Source organism: Elgaria multicarinata, chromosome 9, assembly GCF_023053635.1.
Source record: "Elgaria multicarinata webbii isolate HBS135686 ecotype San Diego chromosome 9, rElgMul1.1.pri, whole genome shotgun sequence".
Taxonomy (NCBI): Eukaryota; Metazoa; Chordata; class Lepidosauria; order Squamata; family Anguidae; genus Elgaria; species Elgaria multicarinata.
This window is the reverse complement of record NC_086179.1, coordinates 3,560,934-3,584,501: the sequence shown is the minus strand read 5'-3', so window position 1 is coordinate 3,584,501 and position 23,568 is coordinate 3,560,934. Positions and strand designations below refer to the sequence as shown.

At 43.9% G+C, this 23,568-nt stretch overlaps 1 protein-coding gene across 1 annotated transcript in view; it reads right to left on the bottom strand.

Annotated features, from left to right (window-relative positions):
* The window catches only part of AHCYL2 (adenosylhomocysteinase like 2), a 134,472-nt gene extending 113,188 nt beyond the window's left edge, over positions 1-21,284 (bottom strand). The window contains exon 1 of the mRNA XM_063134616.1: positions 20,836-21,284. Within this exon, the coding sequence (XP_062990686.1) occupies positions 20,836-21,267 (432 nt within the window). The 5' untranslated portion in view covers positions 21,268-21,284. The remainder of the gene's footprint in view (positions 1-20,835) is intronic.
* Positions 21,285-23,568: the final 2,284 nt, after the last annotated feature.

Below are 23,568 nucleotides of genomic sequence, written 5' to 3'. Positions count from 1 at the left end.
AAACTAGGCATCTGCTCATCTCTTAATTTTTTTTCTATCATCACTACCCAAGAACACGAGTTCTTTTATGTTGTCATTTCAGCTCTGCGTTACATGAACATCTCGCTGCTGTTGCAAAGGATACAGATGAATGCAACCAACATGCACATATTGACACAAAGCCGTGTTTTCCAAGGAGATATATTTCAATTATAATGGTAACCAAGGTTACTTTTAAATCCCAGCCACAGTGTCAAGTGCCTTAGCTTAGCCCTGAGTCTTCCACAGCCCTGTTTAGGCTTCTCTAAGAACTCACTTACAGAGACCACTGAGGCAAACATAAAATAACACTTTCATTTGGCTCTTCTCACTGCTATTGTGCTAGGTTCTTCAGCAATCTGCTTTGCTCCTACCAAGGGTGTCAAGTGGATTGGAAGACTACAGTCCCCTACTCAGCTGATGTTTGTTTGGGCAGTGCCAAGAGCTTTGGCTATTGGGCGGTATAAAATGTAATAAAAATAAATAAATAATATGTTTTTTTAAAAAAAAAACACTTGATACCAAACATCATCTCTACCTTATTAATTTTGGGAAATTATAAACATTCCCTAACTCTAACCCTGACATAATGGAGCTGTTTAAGATATTTTATATTGCATTTTCTACCAAAACTGGTACGTGAAGAAGTATACAGTCAACAGGAGAGCACACTATGGGCCAGTTCACATGATCACTGTGGCCCACCATGGCTTAAACAAACTCTCAAATAACCTTACAATAGACAATGGATTATCTGAGGAACATTTAATCCTCAAAAAACCCCTGCCGCCTGGGTATGGACAAGTCATGGTAACCCCCTCCCAGAGGTTGAATATTCAAAATGACAGCCAGCATGAACCACAACCCACCTGCAGTGATCATGCGAAGCCTTTCATTATAAGCTTTCTTGCTTACATCTCCCAGCATACATTACACACCTTAAAAATCCTGCCAGCTTCTGTAACCAAATCTTAGGTGGAAACACTATTAAAGGATCTAATGTTAACCACAACATTAGGGGACCATTATCCTGCTCATTGCCCGATATGATATATGCCACCTTCCGTCAGCAATGCCCTTTTGCGTTCTGCACAGGGCAAACAGGCCAATCTCTATGAAAAAATGGACATAAATCTGACATCAGAAATGGCAATATTTTTTTTAAAAAAAGTGGGAGAACACTTCAGCCTCCTAGGACAACCAGGGCAGTTCGCACAATCTCAGACGGAAAATAATCCAAGGAAGCTTACTTTCTCTCATCTAATTTGCACAATTATCCTCGCTGGGCACAAATTGTTGTAACATCCAAACCCAGTGAGGGTGGTTGGTTGGGGTGGCTTACCACCCACCCTGAAACCCAAGAACAGGGATTCCCAACCTTTTTCGACCCATGGGAATTTGAGATGCTGCTGTGGGCACCACCACAAAATGCCTAACCAGTGGGTCACCACTTTGGTGTCTACCTTTTACGTCTATGGATCTTAGGCTGAGTTTTATTCAACAAAAACGTTAGCTTCGGGTCTACTGGACACCTCAACATCTGTTTAATTAAACTAACTGCTGGCAGGGCAGTACTAATGTTTCTTTTAAACATATGTTTTTGTCAATTTTCATCAGTTGCTTCTTTTTACAGGGAGGCTATTATGCAGAAAAAAATTATACAGAACCCTCTTTAATGTTTACTGATGTACACGTTCTTTTAAGTTGTAAAGTAATAAATGGTCAGAATAAATGGATTCTCTGCGCCCTTTAGACAATGAAGACTGATTTTACAAAATTTTAAGGATAAACTCATTTCGTTTAATGCAATGGATTGAGGCCCTTACAACATTTTCAATATTTGTAAAGGTGACATATAAATGTCACCTTCAAATGGATATTTATTAGGATATTTGGTCCACTTTTGTTGCAGCCCATGTTTAATGGCTAAAAACAGTGTATGCATTTCATACAAATCCATGTAGGTATATTTTAAAAATAGGAAACAAATAAAACATATATTTTGAGTGCCTGCAGGCTCTGCGTTCAGGACCTCTTCCCTAGCACAAGCCATGGGTTCCAGAATGGTTTGTAAACAACTCCCAACCACCCATTCTTGCTAGGTTCAGATGTCACACCGCCGTGTTCAGCAAGGATAATTATGCTAATTAGGTGGCTCGTGACTTACATAATTGGAGAGGGTGGTCATGCAAACTGACCTTAAACTGCCCATTGTAAAGCAGGGACTTCAAAGGGTTAGAGTGCGAAACTGCTTAAACTTCATCCACAGGTTCAATTCTATCATCAGTGGCTGGAATCTGGATAATAGATTTTTATTACACTACATGTGTTATTTGGCTTACCTAGGCCCAGGATGTTTCCATTAACAGCAGCAAGTGTACTGCGAATGGCTCCTACAAACAATGTACTTGTCACTATCAGTACTTTCTGAATTTCATTTCCTTCTGACCTCACTGTTTACAATTCTCACCACCATGACATATTCTGCATATAAATCTGAAACTCTCTATGAACCAGTTAACACATGGTGGGAGCATATTGTGAGTTGTTTAAGCAATGATATGTGGGGACCGAGTCGTTCCATTTTCTGTAAACAGCCTCTGATCACCCTGAAACATAGGAAGCTGCCTTACACTGAGTCTGACTATTGGTCCATTTAGCCCAGTATTGTCGACACTGACTGGCAGTGGCTCTCAACGGTTTCAGGCAGGATTCTTTCCTCGTCCTACCTGGAGAAGCTTGGAATCCAACCTGGGACTTTCTACATGCAAAGCATGTGCTCTATCACATTGAGCAATGGCCCCTTTCAACCTGATCAAAGCTTCTGACCTTGGTAAGCAAACCTGGACCAATGGGTTGTTTAAGGGCTAAACAACCCAGCGGTTAACCCATGGTTTGTTGTTGGGCCAACCATTGAGTTGCTTAGTCCCTAACATCCATCCGGGTTGTTTACAGAAAACGGAAGTGGCTCGCATTCCCGCAAATCACCCACGATTTGCCACGAAATGCCACCATGACATGTGATGACTCCATCCATCTGATGAAGAGAGCTATACTCCACAAAAGCTTATACCAGAATACATGTGTTAGTATTTAAGGTGCAATAAAACTCTTCTTTGTTTTTTCTGCAATAGACTAACACAGCTACCCTCTGGAAACTGAAACACCTAAAAAAACACCACCACCAAAAGTGTCTGGTGAGCCTCTCTGACAAGGGCATTCTACTATCTGGACAGGCTATGCATAAATGCACAGCTCCATTTTGTTTAGATACTATACTGCTTCTCAACCTAGAGCACTGAAGTTGGACCGTATAAATTGTCTTATTCTCTATTAAAACCAGAGACTTCCTACGATATGGGGTTAACTAATCAGTAAATCATAAGGGGCTGTAGCCATCCAAACGTATAGCATGTGAAGAGCAAAGGGTGCCAAGATAAGCCGTGCTAGTTATGTCTGTTGTTTACAAAAATCAGTAGTAGTTATTTTAGGGTGTTTTAGCCATGTACCTTTCCCCTACTCTGGATCATACTCAAGTCACTGGTTGCCTGCCTTAAGACCACTCACTCAATACCACCAGCACCCAGGTGAAAGCCAAGTAACAAAATCCTTATTGTCCGGATTTACAGAGACCATTTACATTTCATGTGGGGATGACTTCTCACTTAATTCAATGACCTTCTCCTCCTAAAACCTAATGAGCCTTAACTGGTTAACAAAGGACATGTGCTCGCTCCAGGCCAACTACCTCCAAAGCACCCCTGTCCCCACAGCCATTTAGCACAGGAAACCAGATTTGGCCTGGCCTAGCTCTTTACTACTGCCTTTAGGCTCCCCCATAAGCACAAGTGACCCAATTCCTCCTTCCTCTTACTTATATGAGCTCTATTGCCTGCAGTCATGAACCGCTCTTGTAAAACAGGCTGGAACTGGAGCGACAAAATAAAAGTGGACAAAGGCCTCTCAGCAAAGGTGGAAAGGATTTTAAAGCATGCATCCCAAACTCCAGACAATGAAACAAAAGGTTTCAAATTTCTTGTGAACGGCTCCTGTTCAAAACAAAGTTCAGAGGCAAAGAAATTGTTTAGGTAGTGGGGGGAGCCCTGACAAGTGGCCTTCAGGAAACACAGGTTGTAAGCCTAATTTATATTGCAGTAAACACTGAAATAAGAGATTAGCACCTGCTAGGGAAAGTCCAAATGATCTGCACACCACACGGATTACCCACCAGCATCATTCCTGTTCTGCTAGAACAAGAGTTATGTACATCTGAATACTTAACCCCATAAGGTATAGTATACAAATGGTCAGTTTAAAATAAAACATGCTACTATTACATTTTAATCAAGTCAAACACTTGCATTAGTCAGTCCTAAGATGTCTACTTCCTCAAGTACTCTCCCATGCTAACTATTCAGACCAGATCAAGCAATAGCTTCTTCTGAGTTATTGCTGATCTGCTCTCTTTTTGAAAGAAGGTGCTTTTAGAGATGTTTATAATTTTCCTTTGCATCAGAGACAAATGCTACTAACGAAGCATATGAGATCCTGGTCATTGTTTAAACATATTTGATTGCACCTCATGGTGATTCTAAGGGCAACCGTGATCATATGAGTTTTTCTTCTGATGACAGAGGCATACGCTAAGGCCATCGGAGGGAAAGGAAGCAGCAGCCAGGCACCTCTCCATCGTGCCTGGGTCCAACTCCTGCTGAGAGCCCCCTCCCTCCTGCTACCAACCATTGCTGCTAATGCCATCGGAGGGAAAGGAAGCAGCAGCCAGGCACCTCTCCATCGTGCCTGAGTCCAGCCACTGCTGAGAGCCCCCTCCCTCCTGCTACCAACTGTTGCTGCTAAGGCCATCGGAGGGAAAGGAAGCAGCAGCCAGGCACCTCTCCATCGTGCCTGGGTCCAACTCCTGCTGAGAGCCCCCTCCCTCCTACCAACCGTTGCTGCTAATGCCATCGGAGGGAAAGGAAGCAGCAGCCAGACACCTCTCCATCGTGCCTGAGTCCAGCTCCTGCTGAGAGCCCCCTCCCTCCTGCTACCAACTGTTGCTGCTAAGGCCATCGGAGGGAAAGGAAGCAGCAGCCAGGCACCTCTCCATCGTGCCTGGGTCCAGCTCCTGCTGAGAGCCCCCTCCCTCCTGCTACCAACCATTGCTGCTAAGGCCATCAGAGGGAAAGGAAGCAGCTGCTGAACTCTGCAACTAAGAATCAAGTGCCTGAATTTGCTCTTCTCCCCCCCTCTTCCCTCCCAATCCCCTTTCCTTTTGTGTCATTTTTTTAGATTGCAAGCCTGTGGGCAGGGACTGTTTTAAGAAATATTTTTGTAAGCCACCTTGAGAGCCTGTTTGGCTAAAGAGTGGGGTAAAAGTACTATAATAAATAAATAAATATTTGAGCATGTATCGGAAGACTACAGAGCGGTAAAAATCAACAATTTAAAAATAACAACAAAAAACAGTTTCTATTTGAGTTTTTTTAAAAACAAAATCAATAAAAATGCTGAATTTTTCTCCATTATGTTTTAAAAGTAGCATAGTTACAATTGAATCTAATCACAAACAAAACAGAAGCTGCACAGGATTGTTGTTCTGTGCTTATGTGGTGGTGGAGCTGGGCCAAGCAAGGCAGAGAGCAGAGGAACAATAAAGGAAAAGAGGCAGCATGGAAAAGAACAGTGGAGTGAACTGGAAAGAAAACGACAAGACATTATATTATAGTACAGGCAGAGCTTCAAGTTCCTATATTGCCCCCATACCTTTGCCACAGAAAAAGCTGTCATGTGTTTTGGGCATAAGAAATCCAATCTGTTGTAAAATGCTGTACTGAGTTGTAAATTAACTCGTTTTAGTGATCAGATTTCCATCATTGTTTGAGAAATATGTGAAGACCTATCAGTGGCAAACTTGATTTAAACCAATGAATCATATCACATCGATGTAAAGCAATCCATGGAGGAAAACTACCACATTACCCAATGCTATTCACACACATGGCTGCTTAGGGCAGAACTGATCAACGCTAGACCAAGAAAACCGCCGGGGGTATATTTACAAGACCCTTAGACAACCTGTTCCCAGGAAAGAGTCCATCAAGCAGGCAGCTAATGTGGGTGATGTTAACTACAGCTAGAAAATTGCCATCACAGCAGGAAAAGCTATGGGCATATGGTTATGAGTGAAGGTTTTTAAAATGGAGAGTAGTGGTTAGAGAGTGTTAGACAGAGACAGGGGAGACCCAGGTTGAAGTCCTTGCTTGGCTATGAAGCTCACTGGCTGACCAGGTCTGTCACTGACGCTCAGCCTAACTTACCTCAAAGGGTTGGTGTGAGGATTAAATGGAGAGGGAAAAGATCATGGGTGCTATCTCAGGCTCCTTTGAGGAAAACGCAGCATGCAAGTGTAATAAATAAAAAAATAAAATACCAGCCATATAAATAAAATACCCAACGAACTTGCACATGCATAACAACTTCACAAGTGTCTCATGTTAATTCAATTAGCCCATCTTTGGTACACAAAATGGGGGGGGGGGGGCTGAGAAAGGCAAAAGTCAAGTAGCTACTACAGTATAGTAAGAGGCTGTCGCCAGCTCCAATCAGCCCAGTGAGGTACCAGCTAAATGACCAGAGGTCAAACACTGTCTTTTAGTTCCAATTTGCAATATAGGGGTATAATGGCCTAACTTAGTGGGTGGCTGCTCTAAGGATTGCCACGTGTTGCATATGGATCACTTAAATAAGCACCATCTAAGTGCTTTCTTTGCCAACATATTTTTTTCTCCCAGATTTCAAATCCCCTCAAGCTTGTATTAATTAAAAAGGAGCACATCCACCATCAAACAAACACTGTGTGTCTTACTGTGAATGTGACTATGGGACCAAACTTGCCTCAAGATGCGTATGCAAATCCAGGCATGAAGGTTCTCCAGCTCATAGGCAGACCTGAGTCAGCGTCTAAAAATCAAGCAACTAACTCCTAGGAGGAAACCAAGAGCTCGGAAGACAGACATAATGTGAAAATCTCCAGAAAAGGAAGTTTCAGACAGGCACTCTAACACTTAACAACTGAATCAATTGCTTGCCTTTCCCCCTTGATTGGTCTGGATTATTTAAATCCCATCAACGTACCAGGAGTGTGACTAGTTTACTTTAAAATCACAACAGGGAGTATGAACAAATGTCCAATGCAATTAGGACAGACATCACCAAAGCCCAGTGAACTTCTCAGGTCCTTCCATACAACCCATGGAAGATGAAAACAGCTACCTTGCAGAATAAAATGGGGTTTGGGAGCATCTGTTCTGCTAGCTAAGAGCCCAGTGTTCTCAGATGACTTCTTGCAATGTCAAACATGCAAGCCCCACTGAGCACCTCGATACTTACTTCTAAGTAAACATGCATAGCATCACACTGTTAATCATACCTTAAAAACTTAACATGCACACAGCTGTTTTCTGCCTCATTACTCCCAGGACCAATTACACTCTCATTGAAAACGGAGTTCAGAAACCAGACACACCATACATGTTTAATTGAAAAGATTGTGTAGACTTAGTTCATTACTTTTGCAGGCCCTGAAACTGTAGGAAAGATGAGCATACTCAAGACAAACACCAGACAAGTGGCTGTTGGATTATTTAGGTTGAACTTTGTACTGAAAGGTCAAGAGCACAATTTCAAATTTATAAATGCATCTCTAGTATTGTTAAGCACTAAACTGAAGGATTTGGTAACTTCATTGTTCTGCTATCCAGCTAACAGGTTTCTAAGACTCCTAGCCTGGGCTATGCAGCAGAATATCATAGCTCAACAGAAATGAGCCTTTGGCCATGGGTAGACCAGGCCTATATCCCGGGATTGTCCAGGGATCATCCCCGTCTAAAACTTCCCGGGATCATCCCCGGGAGCAGGCAGGGATGACCCCTCCATTTGCCTGGGATAATCCTTAGGTCTAGCTAAAGCCTTTAACTATGGACACACAAGAAAAGGGGAGCAACACCACTGATATATCAACTTATGGCATCATTTATACAGTGTTGGAGTTGCCTTTGTGTTTCCTAATCAATACGTTCCTGATATACTCTTAATGGAAAGAGGCAGAATGTGGTTCCTAAATTTAGGGACATGGCTATTTATAATAGCATTACATTCAATGAATAGTAAAATGCCTAATCTGAACTCCATAAAGGGTGATGTCAGGTCCTTTTCCTACAGTGATTTTTTTTTTTTTTTTTTGTTCTACATCCTGTTCCTCCCAGCGTACAGATTGTGGAGAAAGCATGTGCTATTACCTTGGAACAATGAGAAGGCAGGAATGGGATGTAGAACAAAAAAAAAATCATAGAATCATAGAATAGCAGAGTTGGAAGGGGCCTACAAGGCCATCGAGTCCAACCCCCTGCTCAACGCAGGAATTACTGTAGGAAAAGGGGGTAAAAATCCTAGGGCAGAGAGAAAGAGGGGCACAAGAAAAGAACATTTTACTATGGGATACAGAAAATGAAAGAGGAAGAAGAGCATGTACAACCCCCTGTGGTGATGGGAGAAAGAAAAGAATGCTCTATGGCGGGATTGGGCAACACGGGGCCTTCCAAATGTTTTGGACTACAACTCCCCTCTGAGGTGCATCTGGTGCCTTCATTGCATGCGTCTCATGTGCAAGTCAAGGCACACCTCTTTATCCAGGCCTTTGGAAGTGGATGAAATTTTTGGATGATCATGTGAATGGAGCTTTTGAAGGTGGCTTTAAGTTGGTATATATTGTTTTATTGCTATGCATGCCCCTTGCCCTGGGTCCAAGAGGTGAACAAGGGGTTATATATCTTATGTAAACCACCCAGAGAGCTACAGCTATAGAAATGTAGTAGTAGTAGTAGTAGTAGTAGTAATAATAATAATAATAATAATAATAATAATAATAATAATAATAATATGCACAGATTTGTGTTTCGGCTTCCCAATTGCCCAGACATCTGTGGCAAGTAAGAATTAGCCCCAAGGAACCAGGCAGGGAAAACATTGGACATTAGCTATTTGGAACCAAAAAGAACATCTGTACATTCTTAGCGGAGTCATTTCCAAGCCTGTTAGAGGACCTGAAAGCCTTATTCAAACCAGGAACTTTTAACCTCGATATTTTGAAAAGGAACTGCTCATGTCAAGTTTCACTGAACATTCTGAAGGGGGGTGGTGGTGGGGAGATTTCTTCAGACTCCTTAGTGTTTGCAGTCTCTCTCCGCCCATCAAAACGTTGTCGTCCCATTAAACACTCTCAGATACAGTTCTCTAATGACTGCCAGGTGAGGGCAGCCCAATGCCACCTTCTGTTCTCAGCATACCTATCTGCAGTTTTCCATCTCCCCACACCTACCTCCACCACTTATCGTATTCTAGTGCAGTCTTCAATGACTTATTCCTGGCATATCTTCTGACACAACTCCTGACATCCTTTAGTTTCATTTAAATGCCTCCAGGACAAAAGCAAGCCTCTTGAGTAAGAGGAACATCCAGATTTATGATTTCCCCTCTCCTGTCCCCCTTCACTTCAAATGTGCATTTTCTTCCTCTTCCTGAAGTCTTTCTACCTTAGTCCATACTGAAATTTCTTCCGCCTCCTTCATTGCAGCTGACCCATTACCCGTATATTTCAACTTTTACTGTTCCCCAGCTACTATCATTTCACAAAATTTAAGCCTCCAGCTTGCTTTACGTACTTGAATCTTCCTTCACTCATCAAATCTTAAAATACACAGGGACAAAGCAAATGCCAGGAGTTTGTACTGGCTCATTTTCTCTCAGACAAAGAATGTCTATAATCTCTTCACTCATAATTTCAACGTTCTACCATAAATTTCAGGAAGAGATTCAAAAGTAGCCTTCTCAAGTTACACACAGCACTATGGACTCTGCTCAGCTTTCTCCTACATCGGTTCTGACCAGATTTCTTTTGTGCCGACATTTTTCTCTGAAGCCAACTGTCAGAGTATGTGGGGGTGGAGATGTATTGACAATAGCCTACTGTCTTTCCAGCAACTCTATAGACATCTACATGCCTACATCTAATCTGTTGATAAGCCAAGTAAGATACAAACATGAGCTGTAAGTAAAGATAGACTCATAACGTATATCGCTTTTGCTGCAAAAGTCCCAAACACAGACTATTGAAAAACAACAATAATCTATTTTATTACCCTGGGCAGCTTAACATTGCTCCTGCTGTTTATATAGCAGACCACCACTGGAGACAGGATACTAGGTTACAAGGATAATTGGTCTGACTGAATGAAGCTGAACTCATGCTCTTAAAAGTTCTAGAGCCTTATTCAGGAAGGGAAACTGAAGGTCTTAGGAAGGGAGGCGACCAATTTAACTGCAGCAAGCACATCCCCACCTCCATAAAACAAAAATATAAGAAGACATCAATCCCAGAAGTATTTACGCATCTGATTTCCTCAAGGAATTTAAAAATTCTGCCCTTGCCAATCTATTTCAGAGCAGTAGGCTAGGAGTACTGAAATAGTCCTTTATTAAAAGGATCTGAGTGTTCAACACAAATTTCAATTCCTTACATTTTCTGACATTCATTAACCAAGGATGCACCAAATGTCTACAGAGCCTTAGGATTACTATAAATGGGAGTTCGCATTGCCCTTTGTCCATTATTTTCCTCCTCCCATCTTACTGTCTCATCATACTGGAACAATAGTGCTAGGAAGGAGGCAACAAGTGGCTGCAGACGAGGCCAAGAATAGGCAGTGGAATAGATCCAGGCAGTAGGAACCTGGGATACCACATTTTTTCTAGCCCATTCAGCTGAAGTTACATATATTTAAACTGGTTATGAATGCATGGCATGTTTAAGCCATTGGAGTTTATGACATTTCCAGTGCTATATAGATTAAGGATTAATTTCCCAACAACATACTTATCTTGAACACCTATGTATTCCTATTATTGAAAGACAGAAGCAAAGCTACTGTTTCTATGGAGTCTTTGCACCCAGCTGTAGATGCATCAGACATTCCTTCCTAAAAATAAACAGGGTAAATACAAAAGGAGATGGTCCATGCGTGCTGGAACTAATGAGTAAATTTCCCTATGATGATATCTACTTAACAAACCATACTCATGAGACAGAACATGGGGAATTAGTCTAAGGGGAAACATTTATTAACATATTATAAAATTTATTGCGATTGGTTAGAATGAAAATGAGTAAACATAGATTGTATGATCAAAATAAGTTCTAAACTAGTGGTTCCCAAAGTGGGTGGTATTGCCCCCTTGGGGACAGTGGGATTGCATAGGGGGGCGTTAAGAGGCAAGGGGGCAGCAGGGGGGTGCAAGGGGGCAGCAGGGGGGCGCTCGAGGTGGTCTTTTCTGAGAAGCGCTTCTCCAGAAAGTCTTAAAACCCAGGGACATTTTTATGGGAGAAGGTAGTTTGGTCCCAAGCCATAGAGGGGAAGAATCCACACATGTATTAATACCGTTTAAGGAGAGCCCTTGTAACGGTGAATTGAAATGTTTCAAAAGCACCAAAATGTTAATGAAGAGACATCCCTTGCTTTGTGTGCCCTGCTATCCTGCACTATGGAGAGTGGTTCAGAAGCTCCTGATTGCATTTCCAACATCATATTTGGTGGAATGTGGTTTTAGTGTGGTCTGCCTACTTCTCTCCAAGCAAAGAAATCGACTCCAGATTACTTAACGTGGTGATTTAAGACTCATGTTAAGTGACTTTAAACCAGACATTGGGAAACTGGTATCACTTCATAAAGCCCATCCATCACATTAAGAATTTAAAGAATAGTGAGGTATTCTATCCTACCGTAGTTACTAAATGTGATATCTAATATTTTTGCTAAATGGCTATCAAACTTTGAAAAGATGATATCACTGGATCAAGTTTAATTGAATAAACTAAAAAAATGTAATTGGATTTTGAATAAATATTCAATTAATTGTTACTGTTTTGGATTTTATTGTTATTATCTTCCTTAGTGGGTTGTTGAAAACCGCTATTCCGAATAATTATTTTTATAGTGTAGGGTGGGGGGCACTGGGCATGAGTTTGTGGAACCAAGGGGGCGGGGTGTCCTGAAAAAGTTTGGTAACCACTGTTCTAAACGGAAGGCACTGGATTTCTGGGAATCTTTCCCTGCAATACACACCACAATACAGAGCAATCAAGAAGGACTATGTCAAATCAGTCATTTCCAGCCCCTCTGCAACCCAGACTCAGTGTCAAAACCCATTTAGAAAAGCAACCGAGGATAATTTTACCATCCCTGCAACTATTTCCCAGCTCATAGCTTAAAGTGTTAGCAGGGCTCTCATTTCAATTAATGGGATGCTCTGTGTTACGTGATATAGAGATATGTGACCTCCCTCTTTAGGTCTGTGTTTGACTAGCTTAATAGCAAAACTCACTTTCACCAACAACAGTAACACAGCTCTAGAAAAGTGATTGTCCATTATGTTGCTAGATTGATTCCAGTTTCAAGAGTTGTTTTGACCATATTAAGAAAGAAGGAAAGATATAGCTTGACTTCTCAGGCTATACCTGCGCTAGTCATTAAGGGAGAATCAGGGGTTTGCATTTGGTTACAGAGAGCATTTATTTTATGAATGTAAAAATGCTGCCAAGACACAGTCATTTCATGCAAAGGTCAAAGTGTGCTTAATATTTAATAAGCCTCATTAGTCTGAGACCACTATTTCACATACTCATGATAGCTTCAGTACACACATATCCCGAATAAGAACTAGAGACATGCTTACAGTCTAATAAACCACTTTGGCTGAGCGTTCACACACTCAGAGGAGCCCAGCCAATGTGTATGCATGTACTTGACTCCTGATAAAAGAGAAGCAATCCCAGGGCAGCAACTCATGCAGAGACCCAACAGGCATATTGAGGGCAGATAATTCTGCTCTGTCAGGTGTGACTTAAGTACCCAATCACAAATAGAACAGTTACCCACTCCCAGCAAAGGCTTAACAGAAGGAAACAAGGCCAGAGCAGTACAACATGAAGAGTCGATAGGTAGAGACTTAGCATTCTCTGCGGATGGTGCTTTGGACACAGGAAACCTTCAGTTATTTATAGGGTTGTTTGTTGTGAGGAAATCTGCCCCTTTGCGGGCATGATGGGACCCCGTGACGGACCCAGCTGTGCTTGCACTTGTGAGCTGAGCTATGCAATAGTTCCCGAAACCCAGGAACTTTACCGGAGGGGGTTGCACAGAACCGCAGGCCCAAATTAGACCATTTACAGCTGCAATTTTGTGCACATTGTGCTATTTACAGCCATGATTTGTGTGCACACACACCCAAAAAAATTCACAAGTTGACCTGACCCGTCGCGCACCAAGCTCATGGATCATCCTCAAGCCAGAGTCTGAGGGGCCAAACCAGACCCTTGCCAAACTCCACCCCTCCATTCCCAGTTATTTACAGTGCAATCCTATGCATGTCTTCTGGGAAGTAAGTCGCACACAGTTCAATGGGACTTACTCCCAGGTAAGTGTACACCGGATTGCAGCCTTAGCTTTATTGCGGGGTATCTGCCCTTCTCTCAAGGAACAATTTAAGAATAAGTAGTAAGTAGCAATATCTTGGCACAGTTATTAAACAAAATGGAGACAATATCCAAGAAATCAGAAGAAGGTTAGGTTTGGGAAGGGCGGCTATGAGAGATCTGGGGAAAAATCCTTAAAAATAAAGACATAGCTTCAGAAACCAAAGTCAGGATTACTCAGACCATGGTATTTCCAATCTCAATGTATGGATGTGAAAGTTGGACAATGAATAAAGCAAACAGGAGGAAGATCAAATCATTTGAAATGTGGCGCTGAAGGAGTTTTTCAATACCATGTACAGCGAAAAAGACAAATAAGTGGGTTCTAGAACAAATTAAGCCAGAACTCACACTAGAAGCATAAATGCTGAAACTGAGACTATCCTAGTTTGGACATATAATGAGAAGAAATGACTCATTAGGGGGGGGAAACCAATAATGCTGGGGAAAGCAGAAGGCAGAAGGAAAAGAGAAAGACCAAACAAGAAATGGATTGACTCCATAAAGGACGATACAGACATGAAGTTACAAGATCTGAATAGGGTGGTTTACAACAGATGCAACTGGAGGTTGCTGATTCATAGGGCCGCCATAAGTCGAAGCCTACTTGAAGGCACATAACTTTTTACATTTTGTAAAAAGTAACTTGTATTCCAATTTTACAGACAAGACAGAGAGAGGACCAGTTATTGCAATAAGTTCAAAGCCACAAAGTGTCCTGACAGCAGGAAACAGAACGGGGAATATATTGATCCCTGTTCTAATCAGCAGATGAGAACACATCTTGAGATACCAGCCACTAATCCTGAATAACTCCATTTGCAACCCATCTTGCAAATGTTATCTCTGGGTTTATTGGTGTGGTTTTGACTTTGAACTACAGGTAACAGGGGCTCCTGAATGATCAGCCAAGCTTGGAAAGAAGCATTTGCTGATAATGAAATCATCATTTCAATTAAAACGCTCTTTAAAGTGCTGAAAACTAAGCCCCAGGTAATGCTTTCAAGGAGGAGGGGTTATCCACATTCAGACACTATAATTACCGCATTCCAAGGCCCAAGAAACCTTTATCCCAATTTAAGTTTGGTAGCAGCCCTGTAACAAAAGGAGGACTGATTCAAAGGCCTCAATACAGGTAACTAATGCAGCTTAAGCTTTCTTCCTTCATAGACACTCATCATTGCCTCTTGTAAATTGACAGCTTATGTGCAAGTGCTTATCCACAACTGAGGCAGATGAAGAGAGACTGAAAGAACTGGGCATGTTTAGCCTGGAGAAGAAAAGATTGAGGGGAGACATGATATTTATTTATTTATTTATTACATTTATATACCGCCCCACAGCCGAAGCTCTCTGGGCGGTTGAAGAGTGATAGCACTCTTCAAGTACTTAAAAGGTTGTCACACAGAGGAGGGCCAGGATCTCTTCTCGATCCTCCCAGAGTGCAGGACACGGAATAACGGGCTCAAGTTATAGGAAGCCAGATTCCAGCTGGACATCAGGAAAAACTTCCTGACTGTTAGAGCAGTACGACAATGGAATCAGTTTCCTGGGGAGGTTGTGGCCTCTCCCACACTAGAGGCCTTCAAGAGGCAGCTGGACAACCATCTGTCAGGGATGCTTTAGGGTGGATTCCTGCATTGAGCAGGGGGTTGGACTCGATGGCCTTGTAGGCCCCTTCCAACTTTGCTATTCTATGATTGTATGATCAGATACCAAGGCACTGAATAGCTCAAGTCAACAGTTATGGACCCAGACACAAGATCTGCTCGTTATTTGCAAATAAGTAAAGAAATATATTTAGATTAATAGGATATGTGGGATCTACAACAAAATGTTGCAATAGGAGTGCTCCTGTTCAAGGTTCCAGCTAGCTAGCCATGCCTTCCTCTTGGATAATCCATTCCATTCCCCCGCCCCAGTTATTTTTCTCTTTTCTTTTCCTTTTCTTTAACAGTCAGCATTCCATGGCCACTGGGTATGTCCAGCCCTTGTTGGACTGTTTTGGGAGTGTCTTGCCTCTTCTCTCTAAAACAACAACGTACTTTTGCAAAATGTGGAGCATGTTGCCACCTCCCTTTTATCCATGGGTGGTGCATTCTTTGCTATATAAGAACATAAGAAGAGCCCTGATGCTGGATCAGACCAAGGGTCCATCTAGTCCAGCACTCTGTTCACATAGTGGCCAACCAGCCATCGGCCAGGGATGAACAAGCAGGACATGGTGCAATAGCACCCTCCCACCCATGATCAGCGCTTGTACCACCACTAACAGAAAATAAGGTATTTCAAATAAGGGCAGATACTACCTAAGGTGTCCAGTTTTATCAGTGTGTTAAAGGGTTATATTCATTTTGCTAACCAAAAACTTACTAATCCTTAAAGGCTTAAGAAATTGCATTTACACACTTATTTATAGGCCACCTTTTAGAACGTTATTTTGTAACCCTTGCAAAGTGACTTACAATATAATAAAAGTTATAAAAACAATTAAAACCAAACATGCACCGTTAGCTGAGAGCAGCATAAAAAATTTAAAACTGGAGGCCAGTTAAACATAAGTAAAAAGTACCATAATATAAATGCTAAAGATTACTCTACTCCATTATTTTAAAAGCTCTTTTAGTTCATATAATGTCATTGGCATTTCTTCATAAAAATGAAGATTTTTTTTTAGCCAAAAACAACAAACACCAAGACAGTTACCAGGAGCATTCAGTGACAATGCTGGACTAGAGCTAACATCAGTCTGATGTAGTAAGACCAGCTCCCAAAAGCCATCCTGTCTCTCACAGAGGCCAGCCAGATGCCGCTGGGAATTTCAGGGAAGCAATTCTTCCAAGGCCACAGAACTTATTATATTGTATTTTATGTTATGGTTTTATACTGTTGTATACTGTTGTTTTATACTTTGAATGGTTTTAATTTTTGTGAACTGCCCAGAGAGCTCCGGCTATTGGGCGGTATAGAAATGTAATAAATAAATAAATAAACTTTCTGGAGAAACAGCACACCTTCATCTTGCCTTTCCAAGGTTAGCTGGTTCTTTTCAATCTCTGGGAACATCACAAAGAAATGGCTTAGAACAAAACACACTAAGTTTTCTAGATAAATAACCTTTTGGTCTTTACAGTCATTTTACCAGCAATAATAGCTCTAACTGCAAAAGGTGTGTTAGGCTATCCGTGCCCTTGACTGGTTCAAGTTGAAACTGGAAACATTTTTTTTTGGGGGGGGGGGGGAATTAGCAATTACAGGTATTTATGCTAATATCTCTCTTATGCTAACGTCTCTCTTAAGCTGCCTTGTCTACATTTGTGAACCCTGTACGATAAGATACAGGTGTATCCCTTTCCAATTACTGTATTTCTTCAATTCTAAGACACACTTTTTCCCCCATATAAACATCTCTAAAAATGGGGTGCGTCTTAGAATCGCGGGTGCAATTATTATTCTTAGAATCAAAGCTTTTTTTCTGTTGGTGGTATTGAAATTAGTGTGCATCTTACAATCGATGGCGTCTTACAATCGAAGAAATACGGTACTATAGCAAGCCCCACAATGAAACTCAAAGAGAAGGAATGCTGCAGCAGGAGAAAATGTTGTGTGTACTCCTTAAAAGTCGGGATATAAATGCAATAATAATAATAATAATAATAATAATAATAATAATAATAATAAAAATCAGTACACCTCACCTACAGCCACTGCACAAATCAATCTGATTCCATTACAAATTTATTGGTATGATAAAATGGATATATAAAACATGGATTTCTACAATTATTTAATTGATCTCCCAGAGTGGAAGTCAGGATGGGAAACCAACATTTCCACCACATCATCATCATCATTTCTTACCCACCTCTCCCTTTGGATCAAGGGGGGGGGAACAACATTAGTACAATAATATATAAATCAAATACATAAAATTAATTAAAAGAGCATATAAAACCAATACAATATTAAAACAACAATCAGGACATCTTAAAATTCTTAGGTTTAAAATTCATCTGGGTAGGCCTATTATGAAATAGAAATAGATGAGAGGGATCAGGATAATACCCGCCTTGGATGTTTCATCTGCTGCTGCAGTAACGCAAGGACTTGGAAATGATTCCTAACCCCCCTACCCCTAGGCTCTGTACTCATTGCTCTTCTTTATCTGAAGTACGCATAATCAAAATTCCAACAGCAGCAGTTGCATTACATTTTCATTAGAACTAACTGCAAGTTACGTAGTAGTGAGCTAGCAGTTGAGTTTTACATAACTCTTCCTCAAGTTGAACCATTAAAATGGAACCCAAAAGCCTCTACACTGGGTAAGGAACACACTGCCCTCATACAATCCCCTGGCCTTTTTTGCAGGGGCCTAGCACACTGCCAAATTCACACAACAGCAGCAAAAAGGACCTATTTTGCTATAAATACCCCTTTTTTGCTGGTGCTGTGCCAGCGAATTTCAGTAGCAAATTCAGCGGGGGGGGGGGCAGGGAAAAGCCCCTCAACCCATGGAACTGGCTTGCTCTTTACCAACAATATTTTTCTTTTCCTCTTCTGCCCCCTACCTTTTTTTTTTTTGGCTGTTTTAACACTCAAACTGAGGAAGTGTTTTATGAAACTAAAAGCTAGTTATTACTTTGCAACTTTCAGCTGGTCCTAGTCAAATTTTATGTCATTGCTGCTCCTTGAATGATTCTCTAATAACCCACACTGCTGCCAATATTTTTTGTCGACTTCGGAGAAAAATCAAAATTGTAAAGTAGTAGATGAAAACATATCCTAGGAAAGTGGGGGAGGAAGGGTTAACAATCCCAGCAAACATAGACCCACCATGTCCCTTGAAATCTCACTTGGGGGGGGGGGGGAGAGAAAAGTGAGAAAAGTGATAAGGCTGGTCAAACTCAAATACAAACTGCAGGTGTGCCTTTCTATTAACAGAAGATTGCAAACAGGTAAGGAAGAGAGTCTGCGCATGAACAGCCAAGCAGTTTCAACAGGAGACTGATATTGGGAGAAATGACTTTCAAATGCTCGAAGAACATCTCACAGGAATCTGAGAACAGCAGGATTGTACCTTTAAGAGGTTCAAAGCCAAGGAATCCCAATCCCATGAAAACACAGGGAAGGTGTGTGTGTGTGTGTGTGTGTAGAAATAACTCTTCCCTATGGAAAATTTGAGGACAGAACCAGGATCAAAAATAGCCCACCTAGAAGAATGGAAACGCTTCTAGACGGATTTGTGAAACAAGAAAAGCAGGAGATCTCCTATGAAAAAGGTCCCAGTAATAATATACAAACCACTTTTCTATCATATAACGGCACCCCAACAGAAACGAACAGTAAATTCAGGTCCCACAAAAGAGGGGATGGTGCAATGATTACACACCAATGACTCAAAGTAATCATGTTTAAGGGCAGCCTGCCCCAACGTGGCCACGTATGACGCACTCCTCTCTTAACCCAGAGATCAAGTTGGCACAAAACCCAGACTCTGATGCAGCTGGGAGAACCTGGAACAAATCCTTCAGCCATGGACCAGCCTATCTACTTATCTTCAACATCCACTCATGTAGAGCCTTCAAAAAAGTCCAACCCTCTTCTCCCCCCCCCCCCCATGCACACGCTGGGTTCCTTTCTTCTTTCAAGTGCTTCTCATTCTTGGTATTGTTATGAACCTCTCCCCACACCCACGCCCCACAACAGAACTCCTTAGGAAAAGGGATGTATAAAGAATATCCCTCCTTTGGCTAATAACTGGAGCAACAGAGAGAGGAGGCCTCTCCCCCCTTGTTACTGCTTAGCACCCTCCAGATGTGTTGGACTACAACTCCCAGCATCCCCAAGCAGTTGTAGTCATAAGAACATAACAAGTGCCAGGCTGGATCAGACCAAGGGTCCATCTAGTCCAGCATTCTGTTCACCCAGTGGCCAACCAGCCATCGGCCAGGGACGAACAAGGCAGGGCATGGTGCAACAGCACCTCTCACCCATGTTCCCCAGCAACTGGTGCACACAGGCTAGCTGCCTCGAATACTGGAGACAGCACACAACCATCAGGGTTAGTAGTCCTTGATTGCCTTCATCTCCAGGAATTTATCCAACCCTCTTTTCAAGCCATCCAAAATTGGTGGCCATCACTACATCTTGTGGTAGTGAGTTCCATAATTTAACAATGCGCTGTGTGAAGAAGGACTTCCTTTTATTTGTCCAACACATCTGGAGGGCACCAAGTAGAGGGAAGGCTGACTTCACGGCAGTAACAAGTGGGGGGGGGGGGGGAGGAGAGGCCTCCACTCTCTATTGCTCCAATTATTAGCAAGAGGGGGGGATATTCTTTATACATCCCTTTTCCTAAGGATTTCTTTTTGGTGTGTGTGTGTGTGTCATAACAATACCAAGAACAGGAAGCACTTAAAAGAAAGGAGCCCCGCAGGTGTGTATGGGGGGGGGGGGGGAGAGGGTTGGTCTTCCTTGAAGGCTCCACGTGCACAGGATCATATCCCTCTTTACCTGGGAGTAAAGAATTACCATTGAGCGAAAGGATGGGGAGGGGGGTGTGATGCCCAAAGTGTGTGTGTGGGGGGGGGAGAGAATCACTGGGCAGTGGGAGGTGTTATTCAAGAGGGAAGCAACTTTCTTGTGGGGGTCAGGGGGGGTGTTCCTCGGGGTCTCCCTCCCTCCCTTCCCCCCACGTGTGTATGGGGGGGGGAAGATGGTTGGTCTTCCTCGAAGGCTCCACGTGCACAGGATCGTATCCCTCTTTACCTGGGAGTAAAGAATTCCCCTTGAGCTAAAGGATGGGGACGGGGGTGCGATGCCCAAAGTGGGTGTGTGGGGGCAGAGAATCACTGGGCAGTGGGGGGGGTATTCAGGAGGGAAGCAACTTTCTTGTGGGGGTGGGGGGGGAGTGTTCGTGGGAGTCTCCCTCCCTCCCTTCCCCCCACGTGTGTATGCAGGGGGGGGAAAGAGGGTTGGTCTTCCTTGAAGGCTCCACGTGCACAGGATCGTATCCCTCTTTACCTGGGAGTAAAGAATTCCCCTTGAGCGAAAGGATGGGGACGGGGGTGCGATGCCCAAAGTGGGTGTGGGGGGGGCAGAGAATCACTGGGCAGTGGGGGGGGGTTATTCAGGAGGGAAGCAACTTTCTTGTGGGGGTCGGGGGGGCGTGTTCGTCGGCGGGGGGGTCCGTGGGGTCCTCCCTCCCTCCCTCCCTCCCGCAGCGGCGCTACCTTCTTGACGGTGCGGGGGGCCTCCGTGACGGTGCCGTCGGGGCTGACCAGGGCCTCGCCGAGCTGCCCTGCCGCGCCCCCGCTGTCTCCCCCGTCGCCGGCCAGGCGAGGCGGCTGCTGGGCCTGAGAGGACGAGGCGGGAGGCGGCTCGCTGCGCTTCAGGACCGAAGCCTGAGGCGCTTTGGGGGCCGCCGGTGCGCCAGGCTCGGCTTGAGGAGGAGGCGCCGGCGCCGGCGCCGAAGCCGGGACGGGCGATGGAGAGGCGGCGGCGGCGGCGGGCGGCAGAGATGCGCAGGGCCCGGCGCCGGGAGTAGCCGTAGCCGCGCCGCCGCCTCCTCCTCCGCCGCCGCCGCCGCCTCCGGCCTTGTCGAGAGGCCCGCCCAGCTCCTTCAGCTCCACGGCCGGCGGGGCCGCCACCCGCACCGACATCATCCCCGCTGCTTCAGCCGCCTCAGCACACAAACGACGCCGGCTCGGCTCGCCTCAGCCCCCGGCTCCGCCCCCCACCCCAAGCCCCGCATGCGCAACCGCTCGCCCCGCCCCCTGCCCCTGCCCCTCACGCGGTGCATCGCGGGACATAGAGTCCGCCGCCCGAGGAACCGGCGCCCGCTTGGAGAACTGCCTTTCCCAGCAGGCGCCGCGAGCGCGAGCCTAGAGGGACTTGGGAGTTGTAGTTCTCTTCCTTTTATTCCCCGGCCCAACCGCATGTCTTCCCATTTCAATGAGCGCAGCACAGGCAGTGCAGGCGGGTGGCTCCGATTTCGGTGGGGATGTGGATCCGCTCTGGGTTTCGGTAAGAAATCAGCCAGAAATCAGCTCTTTAGAGTTCTGGCTGGTTCTGACCGAAACCCAGAATGGACCCACAGCCCCACTGAAATTGGAGCCACCAGACTCCACTGATCCCAGGGTCATTTTCTTGCAGTCTCAGGTTACCCCCTTTAAATGCGGGATTTTCAAGGTATCTGGGACACTGGCAGCGTTTTCCTCCTGCCTACCCTGCACTGTATGTACCACCATGTTCTGCCCCCATACCTACCTTTCATCCCTCCCCCTCCCCCACCAGCCCCTCGCCCACTTCAGTCTCCCATAGGGTGACCCTATGGAAAGGAGGACCAGGTTCCTGTATCTTTAACAGTTGTATTGCAAAGGGAATTTCAGCAGGTGTCATTTGTATATATGGGGAACCTGGTGAAATCCCCTCTTCCTCACACCAGTTCAAGCTGCAGGTGCCCTGCCCTCTTTTAAATCTGGTCACTCTAGTACAGCTCCTGCAGCTTGAACTGGTGTGAGGAAGAGGGAATTTCACCAGGTTCTCCATATATACAAACGACGCCTGCTGAAATCCCCTTTTCAATACAACTGTTAAAGATACAGGAGCCCTGTCCTCCTTTTCATAGGTTCACCCTAGTCTCCCACTGTGCGCATGCGCGCAGGTGTGTCAATTCACCTGTGCGCACACGCACCTTTTTAAGAAAAAGAGGAAGAGGAATGGTGCAGGACTGTCATGGAAGTTTGCAGGTGTGCATTTTCCAAAGGACCCCAGAAGTGCATGAAGGCTGCTTCCTCGAAATATAATAATAATAATAATAATAATAATAATAATAATAAAATAATAATAATAATAATAATAATAATAATAAATTATTTCTTACCTGCCTCTTCCTTTGTATCGAGACAGGGAACAACATTAGTACAACAATACAATATAAATCAAATACATAAAATTAATTAAAAGAGCATATAAAACCAATACAATATCAAAACAACAGTCAAGACATCGTAAAAATTCTTGGTTTACAATTCATCTGGGTAGGCCTGCAGGACAAGGCTAGTCTTTATAGCTGTCTTAAACTGGGAGAGAGAGTTAAGTTGACGAATCTCCTCTGGCAGGCCGTTCCACAGTCTGGGGGCAGCAGAAGAAAAGGTCCTCCGGGTAACGTCTGTCAGCCTAGTTTTGGTTGACTGGAGTTCTCCCCAGAGGACCTGAGTGTGCGGGGCGGATTGTACGGGAGAAGGTGATCCTGCATGTAACCCGGACCCAAACCATGTAGGGCTTTATATAAAAATATAAGGGGTAAAGAGCCGTGCTTCCACTATGCCAACCGGAAACGAAATGGCCCAAAGGGGAATGAAATTGTGCTATGCCGAAATGTCGTAGGGGACGTCACCAGCCCACCACCGCAGAGATGCTGCAGGGTCCCCAAAAGAGCGGCTTTCTGGGCAGGAAACATAAACGCATTTTCCTCGGGTTTTGAAAAAATGCAGGCAAAGCGAGGGTGGGGGGTGGAATCACGGGATGAGACGTGGCAAAGTTGGGCAAGTGGGGCAAGGCCATATAGCACAGTGCTGGTATTGACAGTCAAAGCCCTAAACTGTTTGGGGCCAGGCTATCTGAAGGAATGCCTCCTCCCATATGTACCTGCTGAGACCTTAAGATCATCTACAGGGGCCCTTCTCCGTGAGCCCCTGCCAAAGGAAGTGAGGCAGGTGGCTACTAGGAGGAGGGCTTTCTCCGCTGTGGCACCCCGACTGTGGAATGAGCTCCCCAGAGAGGTCTGCCTGGCACCTACACTGTACTCCTTTTGTCGCCAGCTGAAGACCTTTTTATTCTCTCAGTATTTTAACACTTAATTTTAACTTAAATTTAAATTTTACTGTTCTAACTCTGTATTTTAATCTTATATCAATTTTGCTGCATGGTTTTATCCTGGTTGTGCTTTTTATACTGTATTT